We start from the raw sequence: 18,252 nt of genomic DNA on the forward strand, positions 1-18,252 counted from the left end.
CCCCCTAATTGCACCTCATGCCCCAGGCTTACCTCCATGACTCTCCAGTGGTCCCTTTACCCTTTAATTTTGACCCTAACCATACTACATACCAGTGAAGGGCTACATGTAGTTTCTGATGGGTCCTTTTCCCCTCTAACCTTAAAACTATTACTCCAGTGGGATGCTCTGGTATTCCCCAAAAGCCTCCAGAACCCCAGTGGAGGTCTCCAGTAAGGAGCCCTCTCCTCTGTAACCCTAACCTGACCCTAACCAATCACTTCCTCTTGCCTAACCCTAACCCACACCCTCTGGACATCAACGGTTACTTTGGTGACTCTAACACCACCTGCTGGCGACCAGGTGACCACAACCACCTCATAGCGTCATTATTCTATATGTGAAATGTTCTCCGATTGACTCAGAATGGCCTGAAACATGCTGCTAAACCCTGATTTGGCCCTTGGCGAAATTTGGCTTCCAAATCTTACAGTGGGGGTCTATGGCGACCCCTAGATGGAAAGGGGTTAAAAACCCTATTCTGCCTCTCACCCAAGCACATCGCCAAGGGAATTTTGCACAACATCTTAGACGCCTCTAGCTGCTTCTTGTCAAGAGTTGTTTGAGGATGTAACACTCAGAAAATGGCGATTATCTTCTATATCTAACCGTAACCATAGCCCCAGTATTTGTAAAAATTAATGTTAACATTTACCACGGAACAAAAATATTTAAATCCATTTCAGATCTCCTAAGAATTTCACGTTGCATTTTATAAGAAATCTGAACAATGTTGCCATATGGCAGTACTGCCTCAAAAAGTTGTTTTTTTCCCCAAGCTGATAACAGTAGAGGGTTACGAAAGTGTTGTCAGATTGCTTAATTTTCATATTTTATGGAAGCCTAAAAAGCAAAGGCATGAAAAATGTTACAATTTTATGTAGCAGATATGTTTGTTTCTTTCTTGTTGATCATCCTACGACAGCTTAGATTTCACATGACCGTTAGAGGGATCACGGCCCACAGGTTGGGAATCAGTGGACTAATACAACAACAGATACTAAAGAGATAGTTAGCTTAGTGTAAATGCTATGACACATTTTTGTCGTCTTAATTTACTGTATATATCATGTTGCCCAACCCCAATAGAAAACCAGCATCTGGAAACCTTATTATTTAGGCAAAAGAGCCAACATTTATTAATCTCTCTGTAATGTACTCATACAGTCAACTCAGTCCAGAAGACTTTGAAAGAGGCTTTACATTGTGTGTGTAGTACAAGACACCCGAATAGTAATTTTTCATTTATAGATACAATACCATGGCAAGATTCTTACCAAAATGTGCATATCACAGCCAAAATAGCCCTCAGAAAATGAGGACATACACGTACTGTCTGTCTTTAAATATGAACAATGACATGTTACCTGGTATGTGTTCTAATCATACAATCCAAGAAGTCGTCATCGCACTGTTAAAATGAGAAAAGCCCTGACAACCAAGGCTAAATGATATGACTTTAAAATGTTCCCAAAGGAGGCCTTCAAGTTGTTGCCTCTTAATGTGGCTCCAATTCTGGTGAAACCCATTCATGATTTATTAGTTACTTCTTGTCATTCCCCGAGTGTTATATATATATATATATAATGTGCCTGTGCCATACTGCAACTTCACTTAGGAGCCATTCAGTATGTTCATGAATCGAAATATCCATATTATGTTGAGATGCATCTAAAAGACTTCATTATCTGCCAAATTTGATATTTTTAGAACACGTATTGAAAACAATGGACATCTAAAGCATAAATGTGCGTTATGACAGCGCCACACTGAAGTGTCTGTTATATGATTTCTTTTGTGTCTTTTTAACCCCCATTTGAACATAGCATTAAATCACTCCGGATTTTAACTGATAGCCTAATCACAGAATAATTGGTAATATTTACACATCCAAAAAAAAAAGTTAAATTTTAAATTTAAAAAATGAAATCAATACAAATTTTGTGTCAAGGCATATGTAAATCATTATGTATACTCTCATCTGTTTCCAGTGCAATGGAAGATGTCAATAAACCTGATGTCAGAAATGAAGGGGGGGGGGGGCAACCATGTTGACTAACAGATGTCTTGCACACACGTATGTGATATACAAGGTCTCTTATGCTTGGCTTCAGCTGAGGCTACTGGCATGGAAGCTCTATCTCTGGACACCAGCCAGTGCTAAACACACTTGCTCCCTGTTCTGCTCCTCCTCCTTCACTTTAGCGAGCAATGGCCTTTATACGCATGAGGAGGAGGAGGGATAGTCACATGGGTGAGGGCTTGGCTAGAGTGGGAGTGGAGAGTGGTAAGTAGATAGTGGGGATGTACCCCCCCCCCTCTCCTCTTTCCCCAATACAACACAGACCAGGGATTCCAGCAAAGGCCATCTGTGAGGGATGAACAGACATGGAGGTGGCAGCTTCTCTCAACAGGAGCAGTTCCCACAGCCCTTCACACTGTTGAGGATCTCCTCCTGCAATTTTTTCCTCTCCTCCTCCTTCTGGGACAAACGCTCAGCCGGTGCATCGGCCAAATTCTTGCTGCTGTTCAGGATTTTGCTGTGCTGGGTGTTCCACAGGTCTGCGTACAAGCTGCCTGGGGTGCTGAGGAGTGCGTGGTGGTCACCTCGCTCTGCCACTTTACCCTGGTGGGGAAAAAAGAGGGCAGAGAATCAAGAAAAGAGAAACAAACAATATTAAAAATGCAAAAATGAAAATGGCTGCAATGTACATGAAGTTAAATTGAAGGGGCCATGAACATAAGAGTCCTATAGTTAGCATCTCGTCATGACCACACAACACTGACCACACTCTCTGCGGAGAGTCAGCTCCCCCCTACAATCCTTGCCGCCTCCCCAACAACTGTTGCATTCCTTTTGCAAAAACACTGACTCGCACACAACAACACACATCCACACGCCACAAATACACATCCCTCCCACACAGTCAAACACAAATGAAGGCACCCCCTTCCCCCACCTCCCATGAGCATGCAGAGGTGTTGGCATCATCTTTAGTGCACCCAAGATAAGCATGTGACTGCTTCCGCTCGTTATTTTAATGAGCACCGCAGGCAGTCCTCTGCTGGTGACACCAGCAAACGCCATAGCGACATCACATGCAAACATGCCTCCTCGCCACGACCCTCTGATCCCTGCCATCTGACTCTGGAAACATGGAACGACACATGCTCACTCGCCTCAGTTCAAAGGAACCTCTCCTCGTTTTATCATATCTGACTCAAGCACTGGTGGAAATGTCACTTCACCTGTGTTACATTTCATATTAACTCTTACTTGCCAGATGATACCTGACTCCACTCTCTTTTTGTGCTTTACAGTGTCTCCAAGGCCAACCCGTAACATACAGCAGCATTTTTCTCTTCACTTGGATGTTTCTCTGATACACAATACAGTGACAATGCACTAACCCCCCCCCCCTTTTTACACCTTGTCTTTGTCTCGATGGCACCTTAAATCTGACTTAAACACATCTGCGCAAAAACTACATTTAAAAAAATAAACAATATGAATGGAGATCTCCATTGGAGAAGCATGTTTAGTCCTGGATAAGGCCTCATCAGTGTCTGGGAAGCAGGCCCATACATTATTAGTCACTGAGACAAACAAGACACGCCATCTGACCAAAACAGCCAGTCGAGTCTGACTGCTTTAATGAGCCCTTATGGAGAAAATAATACATTCACTTCTACCAACAGTATCCTGTTGTTGAAGTTAATGAGAAAAGCTAAACAAAGCATGTTTTCATCACGTAAGTTGAAGAAAGGTAACTGGAAATAAATGAGTGGAAAAAACAGAGGCTACTTGCGAAATTCTCATTGCAGGCGGACACGGTGCAATAAAGGTCATGTAAAGTGCAGGTCATCATCTTCCCTTCAATGCAAAACCGTCTAATTGGACTGGCAATTAACACAGCGCATGTTCATACTCTAAAACTCTGAACCATCATATATATATTTGCTTTTTATGAAACTGACATTACAATTGGAAATGTTAATCAGGGAAGGAACAAGATCAAGAAAAAAAAAAAAAGAGGATGAGTTCTCACCTCATTGAGCACTATAATCTCGTCTGCATCTACGATTGTGGAAAGCCTATGGGCGATGAAAACTGATGTCCTGTCCTTCACCATCTCCTTCATTGAAGTGAGGATGTTCTGGAAGTACGCAAAGACAAACATGATCAGTGTGTTAAGCTTTACAAGAGTCTCCCCTAATCCAAAGAAAAATCGTTTTTCAGGTTTGCAATAATGCTGGTCTACAAAAATAATAAGAAAGAAAAACACATGAATGACAGGATATATATGAAATGTACTCCCAAACTTTGATTTGAAGCAGAAGCTAAATCAACAGAATGTTGCTCAGCAACATCCACCTTCATATGGCTATTCTTTCCATTGTTTACACATGATAATTTAAGAACACCTTCATGCTAAGAAGCAACAGAAAATGTCAATTAACAACCACATCTACCGTACTTCCCCGCTCTTTTTCTTCAAGTTCAGGGGACATACTGAACTTTCTCATTAAATATAACATGTATAAACACTGTGGGGTTTAAAGGGGACCTATTATGCTAATTTCCAGCTTTATATTTTTATTCTGGGACTCCACTAGAGTAGCTTTGCATGATTTACAGTTCAAAAAAGTCCTTATTTAACCTACTGTATATTGCCCCTTTATGCAGCCTTCAGTTTAGCTTTTGTCGCTTAACAGGGAGCCCCCCTCCTGATGAGCTCACTTACCAGAAGCCTGCCGAGGGGAAGCCGTATCAGAGTCATGAGAAGTTACTTCTAGCGCAAACCCAACATTTCCTGCTTAACTGCTTCATATTAAAAACTTTTAAATGACTACATTAAAGTACACTTTTACTCTGAAGAATTTACAGGGAACGAAACATGTCTGTCACCAAATTAGAAGGGCTTTGTTAGCAGCACTTAAAACCGGTCGACACAACAACATATAGAGATATTTGGAGCTCATTTTTTAAGCAGATCAGTTCGCAATAATGCAGGGAGGAATAGCACAAGTGGAAACAGCCACAGTGATGATGATGTTTGATGCAGATAATCAGCACATCTCATACAGGTAAACTACTCAATTTACTTTGGTGTGTAATGGAAAAACACTCACAGCGTGCCAGCTTGCATAGAGTCATGGCTTAGCATGACTACCCACAAAACAATGGAAAAACACCATAATGTGGAGCAAAGGAGCAAGCAGTGAACTTGTGCACTGTGCACGGAGCAGATGACCATATAAAGTAATCTGTAATGAGCTGACTTCAACTCAGGGTTAAAGTAGAAAATGTTGGAAACCGAGTTTACAGAGCAGTGTGAAGCTGGTACTTTTCGCTCAAAGGGGTTATATCTACAAACATTTACCTCATTATTGGACACTTTGACCACGTTGAATATGAACATCTGACATTGTAACATTAATGTTTAATGGAAAGTGATGTCTAGTAAGGAAAAGCATAATAGGGCCCCTTTAAGCTGAGCTGGAGATTAAGTAGGAGAAAACAGCAGCAGGTGGCAAGGGAGAACATGGGGGTGGTGTGTGTGTGTGTGTGTGAGGGGGGGTGTATGTCACAGCAGGTAGCTGACGCAGGAGTGAGCTGAATTATTGTGTACCTACAGCAGGTGACTGAGTGGGTGTTTGTTCTACTAAATGTGTATGCAGGCATGATGAGGTGTCAACCCGTGTGAGCAGCAGAGAATGGGCAATGTGGGCATGGGTATGTACGCATGCCTATGTCTGTTAGTGTATATGTGTTCATGTGCTGTCAGACACACCTCTTCTGTGATAGAGTCGAGGGACGATGTTGCTTCGTCATACAGGAGTACAGGTGGATTCTTCAGGATTGCACGGGCGATGGCGACACGTTGCTTCTCCCCTCCTGAAAAAAAGCAGGCATCATAAATAAAAGCAAAGCAGACTAAAACTGAAAGGTTTGAAATATGTGAGGATACAGCAGGTCCCTCTCTGTCCCTTCTCATCAGATAATTACCTCAAACGGAGGGCAAACATTCTGACAATGCCAATACGACAGGGTTCAGACTGGTACAAAGGAACTTTCATTTAATTGTGAGGAAAAACCAGCAGGAGACAAAGATTTCTCCCACTGTGTCTGACTCGGCCTTTATTACATATGAGCCGTGTGTGGCCTCTTGAAAGCAAGTGGTGTTCAGCAGATATAAATATTGCCAGCAGCAGAAAACAGCGATGAATGTAGTTAGAAGCCTCACAGCCCAGACTGCTGCCCCCCTGAACCCCCCTCCCTCTCACAAACACACTGGCAGCTGTCACGTACAGCCGCAGTGAAATTAATGAGAAGTTAGTCATGTCTTTATTTTGTCCGTTCTCTCCTTCACTCAGTTACTCCACGGAAAGAAATCTGTGCTGCCAGTAATTGCATCTTGAATGTTTGAGTGAAAGTGCTCACACACTGTTTTTTTGGGCTAATTGAGTTGCAGGGTGACGCTAAGAGACAAACACTAAAGTCTTGTGGTATCACTTCAGATCAATTGAGTATAACTTTAATTGTAAGGCAACGAGGCCTTGAACAGGTTCACACACTACATAGAACAGATAAAATAATAGTGCAGCTATAGATTTAGTCCCATTATGTGTTAATGTCATTTAATATGCTCCAAATGAGTCACACTGTCTTAGGTCACTAATTATGCTTATTTAATTATAACCTACTTAGAAATTGTAATATTTTAATTTTCATAGCTGTGTAAACTTACTCCATACAGTTTATCATGCTGATGATTCAGTCATAGTAATCAGATATCAAAACATTTTAGACCCTATACTTCAAGATCAATAATGTCACATTTTGGGTAGGACACTTTCTTTTTTCTAAAAATATTGGGTGGGTAATTACATAATATACAACATAACCTGTCAGTGGCAAAAACAATAATTTAAGTGTATTTACTTTGATGTGGTACAATTGACCTGTCAGATTACTTTGTGGCCTGTTGCGTGACTGCAGCTCCCTCGCTCAACACTGGAATGATATCATAAATTGTTGTCACCAATAGTCATTTAAGGGCCGTTTCCACTGCAAGAACTTTGGGGTAATTTTACAGGGCAGTGACCGTTGGCGTGTGTCCCCATAGCAAGAACCATCCCTGACGGACAATCTCCTGGAACTTTTACAGAGGCGAAACGAGTCCCTGCCTTGGGTTATGTACTCCACGAGGCCCCGAAAAATTCCTGGGTGTGGCTTGAGGTTGACTCGGTACTGATTGGGTATACTCGCGTCACCTCGGTGACATCACGGTCAAAACTGTCACACAACGATTACGCGGCGACCGTTCCTGTAAAGTTCCCGCCTCCTAAATTTTACTCGGAACTTCCTTAATGGAAACGGGACTATTGACACAAAATGATACAAAAATAGAGTCCAGGTTGAAAAATACTGAAATTTCCCTTTAAGTCAATTAGCAAACAATATGTTAGTCATTTCCAGTTCCTATAAAGTAAGGATTTGCCACTTTTCTTTCTTTTCTTATATCATAAAACAAATTGGTTTTGGACTGTTGGTCAGATAAAATAACCAGCCTGAAGATGTCTGCTTGGGTTTTGGGAATCGTTGTATGTGGGTTTAAAAAAAAAAAAAAAAATGTTTACATTATATTTATATTTTATAGACTTAAACATTAATTGCTTAAATGAAAAAGCTGATTGACATATATAATGAAAATCATCATCAGTTTTAGCCCTACGCCATAAAAACACATGTCCCAGCTCTATGTGGATTTATGGGTTGGAATTAAATCAGTTACTGAAATAATTTCCATTTTTTTCAATCTAGTTTATCATGCAGGGAAATACACAAAAACAACTTGTTTATTTGCTTGTGCTGAAGAGACCATATTTAAACAGTAGTCATAATGGTGTAGCAAACCTGACAGCTTGAGGCCCCGCTCCCCAACCTGGGTGTCATAGCCATGGGGCATCCTGAGGATAGCATTGTGGAGGCCTGCTAGACGCGCTACTTGGTACACGTCCTCCGGTGTAGCGTTGATGTTCCCGTACTGCAGGTTGTAGAAGATGGTGTTGTGGAACAGAACAGCATCCTGACAATAACACAGTTAGAGAAAGAAAAAAAAGGTTTCAGAGAATATTTTTGTTGCCGCAGAGACAGAAACAGTGGACTGCAGATACACAGACGAGGGTAGGGGGCAAAAAGAGAAGGAACGCAAATGACAAAAATACTGTTCATGCACCATCTGTTCAGATCAACCTGTGAGCTCATTGCAGTGAAAGCTTAACTGAATTCAGCTTATTTCTAAATGCTGTTAAACATTAATGTTACACTGTTCTATGCTGCCCCCTTGTTGTACATAATTATTAATAATAACTCACAAAAACAGAACATACATTAAAATCTATATACATGCAAAGCTGCTGGTACATAAAAACAGCCTATGTGGTGTTGAAAAAAGCACTTTGTCGTAGCTTGTATTAGTTTATCTTTTTGCATTTCAGACCTGAGGTACGACCCCCAAAGCCTTTCTCAGGCTGTCAAGGCTGACATCTCGGATATTCTGCCCCGCTATGTAGATGTTCCCCCGCTGGGGCTCGTAGAAGCGGAACAACAGCCTCACAATGGTGCTCTTCCTGAAACCAGACGTGGAACCAATTGTCAGCATCATTCTGTCTGTGAGCTACACCCCCACAGTGTACTGATGATATCTGCTGATAAGACTTCCTGTACATACAAATGAGATGGCACACACCTGGCTAAAGGTTTTACAGTCTAATTTTGTGCTAAAAAGTGACCTACCCTGACCCGCTGCCACCAACTATAGCAACTTTCTTTCCAGCAGGCACGTCAAAGGACACTCCGTTTAAGACTTTCTGGCCCTCCAGGTATTCAAAATAGACGTCCTCGAAGCGAATGGTGGCCTCCTGTGGTGTGATGGTTAAAGCCGGGGCGAGATCCCTCTCCTAGAGCAAATCATCAGAGAGTTGAGACAAACGAAACGGAAAGAGAGGAGTCGGATACAGAACAGCCACTAGCAGACAAGGATTTGCATGATGCAACGTTACTCCAAAACCTTGTAAAGGGGGATAATGCTGAAGTACTGAGCCTGCACAGGCTACATAAAGCAGAGACATTCACAGCAAATTTGAGAGGTCATTTCAAAAGACCATCTGATTCTTCACACACTGTCCTTCAAGGTGACTGAGAGATCAATAAGCGTGAAAACTTTCAGTACATACTCAGCTTAGCTATAGTGCTGAGATGCAGCCAAGGTCAGCAGTGAATAAAGCACTGTGCTTTCCCTGTGTGTAAAAGCCTGTTCTGCTATGTTTCTATACTACCAAATAGCAACATAATCACCAACAATCCACCTCAGTCGATTAATACAAATAACTCACAGTCCATTAGTATAAACAGATGATAATTTCACACCTCCCCACATGGAAAAAAGTCAAAATAATTTATTTGTTATTTTGTGGAGCAGTTTCAAGTGAGGGGGGTAGGGTGGGTTAAATTATTTTACATCTACATAATAGGGCAATGTGTTCCTCAAAAAAAAAAAAAAAAAGCATTCAGACAGTAATGGCCTGCTGGGCAATGCCATTCCACAGGGAATCACAATGGAGAGGAGTATTACTGATGAGTGAAAAATAACTGGACAGATTCATTTCTCCTACTGTAATTACAGGCTGGAGATGGGGATGGTATTCATATTGTTAGGCAGCAGGCGCACATTTGCACTTAAGTGTGCTCTTCTGTTGCAAGATGTGCGGTCATGTATTGTAAAAAAAAAAAAATACAAAAAATAAATGCAATGAAATGTATAATAAAAACAATTGATACATTTTGAATGTTTGAACATGGCTTGGTATTTCTCAGTGTGACTGAAGATAATTTACAGATAAATGACAAATTAAATAATGATTTAAGTTAGAAAAACAAAAAAAACAAAAAATTAAAATGGCCAATGATCATAACTGCCTAATAAGTGCTCCAAATAAATCACTAAGAAGTAGTCACAGTTAAGCTGTAATTTCTCATAATATCCTTATACAGATCACTGAAGTAAATGATGTCATCCACTACAAGTGGCAACAGAGAGAGAAGCACCTGAGTCACATCAAGCACAGACTAGTGTGTAATTACTGTGTTTGACTACAACCCATCATTTTTTACAGCACATGTCACCAGGTTAGCCATGTCACGTGCGCAGTCATGAGAAAATCTCACTACTTGCTGTTGCACATGATGTACTGTTGTTGGAGAAAAAGTCTTGATTTTTGTTTTAGGGGTTTACTTTTGTTCTCAGTGTTTATGCTGAACTCTATATTTACTTCCTGTTGTGTGCAAATTCAGCTGTTCTGTTTTCTTTTGTGAGAGGAAGAAAACAAAAAAGTTAAAACATTTTGTGATTTACTGCTACAATGTGGAGAAGTTCATGTCAAGCTGACATGTTACCTTAATTTTGGTGTCGACATTGAGAAGGGTGAACAGAGTGTTCATGTCTATTAGGGCCTGCCTGGTCTCTCTGTACACTGTACCCAGAAAGTTGAGAGGGAGGGAGAGCTGGAAAAGCAGGCCGTTCACCATCACCAGGTCTCCTACTGTCATTGTACCTACACAACAGCAGAACAATTTACAGATATGCATGTTAGCTACCTCTCTTGTATCATTTTGGTGTCTTTGGATACAAGATCTGAAACCCCCCCCCAAAAAAAACACTCAACCCTGTTATACTTTCAAGTTGTGAAGGCAGACAAAGCATGTTACAGTCTGAATCTATCTCCACCTCCTGTAATTTCATTTTCTGCATCAGGGCTATTTTCTTTCCCATTCATGCCACTGTTTCATGCTTGCTGTGCTTTGTTCTCATTTCTATTATCCAGTTCAGTCAAGGTTTTATTTGTCCATTTGATTTTGTTTTGAGGTGGGGTTTTTTTATTTAAGCTTTCATTTTTTTCCCAAAAGCACAATTTTTTACATTGTGCTGTCGCCATCATTGGCCAGAAGAATTAATTACAGGTCAGCTAAGATATTTTGCACCTTTACACTTGGATGTTATCAAATTTTTATCAGATTTAGAGTGAATGATTTAGAGTGATTTCCAAAAATCACACACGCACACACACAGAAGTCCAAACTTACTCACCTGTTGAAATGCCCTTGCTGGCCAGCAACATGATGCCAGTGAGACCGACACTGAAGATAGCACTCTGGCCAAAGTTGAGCATTGCGAGTGTGGATGTGGTTTTTAAAGATGATGACTCATAGATCTTCAGGTATCCATCATACCTTTCAGCTTCGTACTTCTCATTGTTGAAGTACTGCAGCCAAGATGAGAAACATTGGATAGGGAGGAAAGGAGGGAACACAGGGCACAGAGACAGTGAAAGGATTTACACAAGATAGAAAGTGTAAGTTGAGAAAAGAGGGAGAGAGAAGCAAAATATGGTTAAGGTTAGAGGTTAAGGAAGCATGGAGTGCAATGTTCGGCAGATAGACACTTTACTGAAGACTGCCTCAAGGCTGCATTTGTTCTCAGTGACCGCTCTGGGCATAGTCTGGGTTTCAGTTGGCCTCTAAAGCACTTATTCATGTCTCTGTATCTTCATCTCCTCCCCACTGATTTGAAAGAACGTGGAGGGGGGAAAGAACAAAATTCAGAGCCTGCTTCTTCCAACACGCTACAGAGGATAGTCATAATGGCAAAATGGCTACAACAAAATATTAAATACCTAAACTTCACGCAGGTTAAACAGGATTCATTGCAGAGCATCCTTTTGAGGCACTGTCTCACTGCCTCCGTCTTTACATCTGTAGCAGCTTAAACAGACACTTACCAACAGAGCACAGATAGCTCTCTCAAGTGTTACAAGCAGCACTAATTTTGATTAAGACAACCAGCTATAATTTAGAGGAAAGAAAGCCTCATAAATCAGCCACAAGCACATCACTTAAATTCTGCACATAAAACTCAGCATAATCATAATAACTCTGCAGCCAATTACCTAATATTGGTGTTTGTTTAGTTTGCACTATTGTTTTCCTGCACTGGTTAAATGGGCGATTTGCTTCTTTTGCTAACGGCACTAGTGCTGTGCTGCTACTGACTTGCCATTGATTTGCATATAAGGAAATGCAGGGAATCAGAGAGAGAGAGAGAGAGAGAGAGAGAGAGAGAGAGAGAGAGAGAGAGAGAGAGAGAGAGAGAGAGAGAGAGAGAGAGAGAGAGAGAGTATCTCATGGAGCACAAACTGAAGCAGTGCAAGGCACCATGTTCAGGTTCTCATTCAGCCCATTGTGAAAGTGGAACGGATTTCTGAGTGGGCGGAGATCTAATTACATATGCACACTCACAGCTCAGAGTGATACTAAATCCGGCCGCATTGACACAGATGACACAAAATAACACAGAACAAAACGTTAAGAAAAACAGGACACAAAATAATACAGCAAAGAAAATAACATGGGTACCAAAATATATCTGGAACAACCAACAAAACACCCGAAACTGGATGGCGATTATGTGTTTGTTTGTGTGTGCTGTGTACAATGAGGTTACCTAGAGAGAGGCTTCGACCTCTACAGACGTTTCTATTCAAAATAAAGCATCCAGTGACAGACGCTTTCAGTTCAACACTATAATTGAGACACTATTTTGGGTTATGAAGTAAACCGGGGAAATGGTCCTGAGTGGCCGGTGATAAATATCTCATTGTTTGTAGCGACTGGAGTGACATTTACAAAAAAAGAGGGAACCATTTCACAGTGAAAGACAAGAAGAGTCAGACAGAGAGAATGAAAGTACAAGAGAGAAAAATATGGAAGTGACCAGATATGTGCAAATGAATCAATATGAAACTCAAAAGATTACTCAATTAATCGATCAACAAAAAAGTAACTGATTTCAATATAGTTACTTTAGTAACTGAATCAATATATTTGCTTTAAGAGCCATGATGCGACTAATTTACATTTTACTGTCATGTAGTTCATCGTCATTTACCCAAACAGCATCTTTATATTCAGTCTTGCTGTACCTTGAATATCACTGACAGGAATCATATTGCATCACACAAACATTTGAGATATAACCAAATATCAAATCACTGCATTACAAACAGGTTCCATGACCCAACTACCAACCTGAGTCTTATCTTCAATGTAACACTGCTCTATAATAAATAAGAGGTATTTCAATAAACTTTTAGTAACCCTGTACTAGAGGCAGGCACTGACTTTCACCCCATTCAGCCATAATCCACTCATCTCGATCAGAAAAATATTTAAAGTTGACTTTAGATTTAAACTTGTACTTGTTATGACATGGGGGTTGTGTGTGAAATTGGAGAGAGTCAAAGAAAGAGGCAGACAGGAAAAGAGAGCTTTCCTTTGATTAAAAAGAAAATTCTGACAGTGGCAATCATGCCAGTGAAACACTATTATCACAGGAGAGTAAATATTTGTTCACATCAATGCGCCTGGCTTAAATTAATAGAGGAAAAAGACTAGAAAGGAGGAGATAAAAGGGAAGGATTGATGAAGGAAGGGAGGAGGGGTGGGGATGAGGAGGAGCTGGAAAAAGGGTGTATTGTAAATTTGTGTGTGTGTGTGTGTGTGTGTGTGTGTGTGTGTGTGTGTGTGTGTGTGTGTGTGTGTGTGTGTGTGTGTGTGTGTGTGTGTGTGTGTGTGTGTGTGTGTCTGTCTGTCTGTGTATGTGTGTGTCTGTGGGGTTGGATCTCACCTTAACAGTCTCATAGTTAAGGAGGGAGTCAATTGCTGCGTTGCCTGCATCGTTGTCTGCTTTGTTCATTTCTATCCGGAAACGAGTCCTGTGTGCAGAGACACATGAGCAATGACGTAAGCACTTTCATTACTATTATTTTTTATTTCAATCGTGCGTGAGCATTGTTACTAGCAGTACAGAGATTTAAAGAACTGAATTTTTTTTCTTTTAGAGATAACTAACATCAGCAAAACAATCATGAGTTGAATCACAGACAGAACCAGAAGTATAGACATCCTCATTGTTACCTCCACTGAGTGATGAGAATAGTGAAAAGAGTGTATCCCGATAAGGTGCCCAAGGCCACTGCTGCAAACTGTCCACCGCACTTGTAATACTGCAGAGGACAAAAGCACAGTCAAGACAAAGAACCTTTTTACGTCCTGTGACCGTAGGGCTCTGATGTTGCCGTCACAAGGTATTTTGAGAATTCACTGTTTTTGACCATTCCACTATGAAATAGACTGTTACAAATGGAGGGGAAACTACAGGAACTAATTGTGCTAATGCTTTAGCTATTTGGGCAATGGAGTCTGCCCTCATTACAGGCAAGCTGACATTATGGTCCAGAGAGGAATAATAGCACAAAGCTATAGGCGAGCCATTCTTTCAGTGGTGGCCAAGAGGGGGGTGGGGTTGGGTGGGGGTGGGGGTGGGAATCTGTTCAGGGCATACTCCAGAGGAGGACATTAAGCTGCGACAAAGCTTTGGGATTCATCATTGACACTAATGGGCTCTGTGTTGCCACCAAAAGTTGATTAGGATTCATATTACATTCAGAATGTAAATGAGACAATATCCCAAAATTATTTTCCAGACAATCTGCTGTGAAGAGTGTCAAGGTAATGGAAGATCCTGATCTAACATTAAGGATTGAGACAGCAACAAGAAATAAAAAGGAAAGAAAATTGTAAGTAGTCTTTCCAATATGCTAGAATAAAAAAATACACCATGACTAAACAACCACCATCTCCAGTATCTGTGTCTGAATTTTACCATGGGACTCACCAATATACCACTGACGAGGGCCATCTCAAAGACTGTGGGTCCTAGATTGAAGATGAGTGCACTGAGGACAAATGAGATGCCCCGTGTGCCACGGTCAATGGCCTTGGACAACGCTCCTGTCTGGCGGCTGAGATGGAAACCCAGATCCAGATTGTGCAAGTGGAGGAAGACGTTCTTGGCGATGCGTCGGATGGAGCTCTGGGCCACCGTGCCGAACACAGTGTTCCTTAGCTCGTTGAAGAAGGCTGCACAAGCTCGCGAAATGCCATCTGGGATAGCGGAGGACACAGTGAGTTTAGCACACCTGCTGTGAAAAGCAAGGAGGTTCAAACAGCGGGGCTGGGTGCTATAAAGTGAGAATCTATCCTCATCCTAAACACTGAGGGCTGTGATGAGGCAGCAAAAGACAAAATGTATTGCAGTATTGTGGCAGTTCAGACTAGACAGGGTTGAGGTTTGTCAACTGCTCTTAAGTGAAGGCTTGTATGATGTAGTGGAGCAGGTCTTTCACATCATCGCTGGTCTGCAACCCCTGCAGTGCTACCGCAGCAGCCTCCCCGGGCCTCTGTAATTACAGAGCTGGATGCTGTCTGAAGCGTCACAACTATGGCAGGCCAGCACACTGCAGACTGAGGGGAGGGAGGGAGGGAGGGGAAGGTATATGAGCATACACAAGTGTGCTGAGAGTGTTTGGCGAGGAGCAGGCTACATGTGTGTGCACAATACTAGAAGAGGAGGAAGAGGTTTTAATAAGAATGTCATAGAAAGAAGTGAATTGTCAATGAACAGACTTAATTTCACTACTGCTCGAGTTTAGACTTTCTCTGGCTGATATAGCCTTTCCTTAAGGTATCTTATTAATTTGAGATTTTCTTTGAAAAGGAAGTTTCTTGATAAGGAGTGAAACTGAAGCAGTTTCAGTTCAATAAAATCTGTGATCTAATTGTAAGAGCATCACTTATTTGTTCACGTACACTTCTTATAAACTGTTCTACAAGCAGATGGCTAGCATGACTGTCACAAATTAATATTAGTCTGTGTTTGAATGACTTCCTGTTGTGATTTCACTGAGTTATGTGAATACATGACTTGTCTGCTCAGACCAAAGTCAGGGTAATAATTGCTCTGTCTGCCGGTCTTCATGTGGCCTGTAATGTGGCGTTAAATTAGGAATGCTCATATAATGAACAATGTGTCCCACATCTGACAAGGTAGGATGAGCACTGAGCAACCTTTTCAGCCAAATTACACCCGTCGCCACAGGCTCCAAGTGCCAGGCCCTGAGCATCGCAGACAGGGAACAAAAAAAATACAATTCCTTTCTCTAAGAGCATCCCCTTCATTCTTACTAGTCATCCTAATTCGTCCTGTCTGGAGTCCTGTTCCTATGCCCCAATTATTCAACAGGCAGCATTAGTGTGCAACACCCTAAGTGGGCTCATTAAAATAAGTGGCTACAGGGCTAGGTGTATATTGCATCCGAGCTGATCTAAATTCAAGGCCAGAGTGACTTGCAGTGGGTGTCAGGTTAACAATATTTATTTATTTATTTATGCTTTTCATCAGCACCTTAGAGGGGGAAAAAATACTCTAATCAGGAGGGAACTTCACGTTTACGCTCAACCTTACCCCTGACCCCTCTTGTATTCACATGGCCCATTTGGACAAAGAGGAGAAAAAGGAAGGCGCATGCGATGCTTGAAGTGGAACAAACATTCCTGGTCTCCGTGTAACACTAAAAAAATATCCTACCACTTTCAAAAGGACATTAGCAATTTCTTAACCACTGCTTTAGAAATTGTTTCTGTTCTTTTCTTGGGAGTAGGGATGTAAAATATTGGAGTTTTTGCCTATGTCACAATATGCCGATATTTTGCAGTAGTAATTTTGGTTGATTTCCAATGCAGATACCGATACATGCACATATTTTTTTTTCACCTGGCTCAGGAAACTATTACATATTCAATCATAGATTGTATTCAGTATGATTAAAGAAAGAACGATATATGAAGGAAGATCTTGAGTCTGGAGTTCAGGAGCTCAGCATTAAAACTTTAATGAAACCTGCCAAGTGGTCGAGCGGTATAGTTTTCCTTTGAGTTTTTTAGACAGACAGGATTAATGGGTAGGATTTAATCTCTGGTCTAAACTCCGAAGCAGAAGGTGCCGATAACGCACTCAATTTGCTGGTTGCCAACCACCATTATAAACAAAAAATATTTTTTCAAACAAAGTGGTATATCCTGTGAGCTGAGGTTGTCCTACCTATGCAGCACCTCTGTGGACTTACCCTGACAGTCCTGCTGCTTCCTCCACAGACAGATCCGCTGATTCTTCCCACTTTAAACTGAATATCAAACTAGGGCTGGGAGCACTGGAAGTGTCAGGGTGAAACACTCTGTGATGGGAATCAGAGTCAGGCGGTGGAAGAGAGGGCAACGAATCGGCCTGAATATCTGCAGAAATATTAATTTCGGGTGCTAATATTTCATTTTAAAGCTTTTATCAGCCTATATTAACAGAAGTGAACTCTGACGCAGAAACGGAGCACATAATGTAAATAATGTGAGGGAGAGGCAGAGGTTGCGGAGCAGCATTGATATGAATGTGTTGGAAAGGTCAGCCTGTAGATAAATAGGCGGTCCCACAGTCCCCCTCTGATGAGCACGGCACCTTCCAGTGCAATACAAGTCGTTGGACTCACAGCCAATCAGCACAGTCGTTGCCATGGTAGCCACAGTGCTTGGCGCGTCATTCAGGTTCAGCATGTGTCCCGACATCTGGTTAAGCTCGTCCACTGCATACTTAAACATGAAGGGCACCATCACATTGGTGGTCTGGGAAGGCAAAGAGGGAGGGAGAGAACATACAGAGAGGAGGGGGAAAAAAGAAAAAAAAAGAAAAGAGGAAAATGGTTTCAAATAGCCTATTAGACAAACATATGGTCAATAAAGTACACTGCCATTTTTCTAGACCTGTGTAAATGTGTCCTCTATTTATGTATGTGCACTCAACATGAAAGGTGAATTTCTACTGTTGTTAGGCAGTAAATCCAACATGATTCATTCAGGTACATTCGAAGATATGTATGGTATGCTGGCTGATTGTGCATGCATGCGTGGTGCTGTGTATTCTTATTGACTGGCTGTGCTGGTGCTTCCTGCTAATGGAATTGAAATGGTTTATTAGGGCTAATTAAAAGCACAGGGACAGCTGTGTGACTCAGGCTAGGCGGGCGCCGCAGCACATTAGGACAGCCAGAGAACACAGCAGCACACACCAAAGCATTTTCGTTTGAAACCTATTTCATTTGAACCTCTAAACCTCTCACACAGGGGAGGGCTTTTGTTTTTTTACTTTAATTTTTGTTTCTTTACTCCTGTCAAATTCTGTATGATATAATTTTGAAAATAAT

General features: G+C 41.4%; 1 protein-coding gene across 1 annotated transcript in view; it reads right to left on the reverse strand.

Annotated features, from left to right (window-relative positions):
* Positions 1 to 1,133: 1,133 nt before the first annotated feature.
* The window catches only part of abcb7 (ATP-binding cassette, sub-family B (MDR/TAP), member 7), a 26,075-nt gene continuing 8,956 nt past the window's right edge, over positions 1,134 to 18,252 (reverse strand). Inside the window, exons 5-16 of the mRNA XM_062425421.1 lie at positions 17,542 to 17,674; positions 14,838 to 15,106; positions 14,078 to 14,166; positions 13,788 to 13,875; positions 11,193 to 11,367; positions 10,502 to 10,659; positions 8,843 to 9,006; positions 8,547 to 8,676; positions 7,961 to 8,132; positions 5,835 to 5,938; positions 4,089 to 4,196; positions 1,134 to 2,665 (exon numbers count right to left, since the gene is read on the reverse strand). Coding sequence (XP_062281405.1) covers positions 2,447 to 2,665; positions 4,089 to 4,196; positions 5,835 to 5,938; positions 7,961 to 8,132; positions 8,547 to 8,676; positions 8,843 to 9,006; positions 10,502 to 10,659; positions 11,193 to 11,367; positions 13,788 to 13,875; positions 14,078 to 14,166; positions 14,838 to 15,106; positions 17,542 to 17,674 — 1,809 coding nt within the window. The 3' untranslated portion in view covers positions 1,134 to 2,446. The remainder of the gene's footprint in view (positions 2,666 to 4,088; positions 4,197 to 5,834; positions 5,939 to 7,960; positions 8,133 to 8,546; positions 8,677 to 8,842; positions 9,007 to 10,501; positions 10,660 to 11,192; positions 11,368 to 13,787; positions 13,876 to 14,077; positions 14,167 to 14,837; positions 15,107 to 17,541; positions 17,675 to 18,252) is intronic.

This window comes from Scomber scombrus, chromosome 9 (genome assembly GCF_963691925.1).
Source record: "Scomber scombrus chromosome 9, fScoSco1.1, whole genome shotgun sequence".
Lineage (NCBI taxonomy): Eukaryota > Metazoa > Chordata > Actinopteri > Scombriformes > Scombridae > Scomber > Scomber scombrus.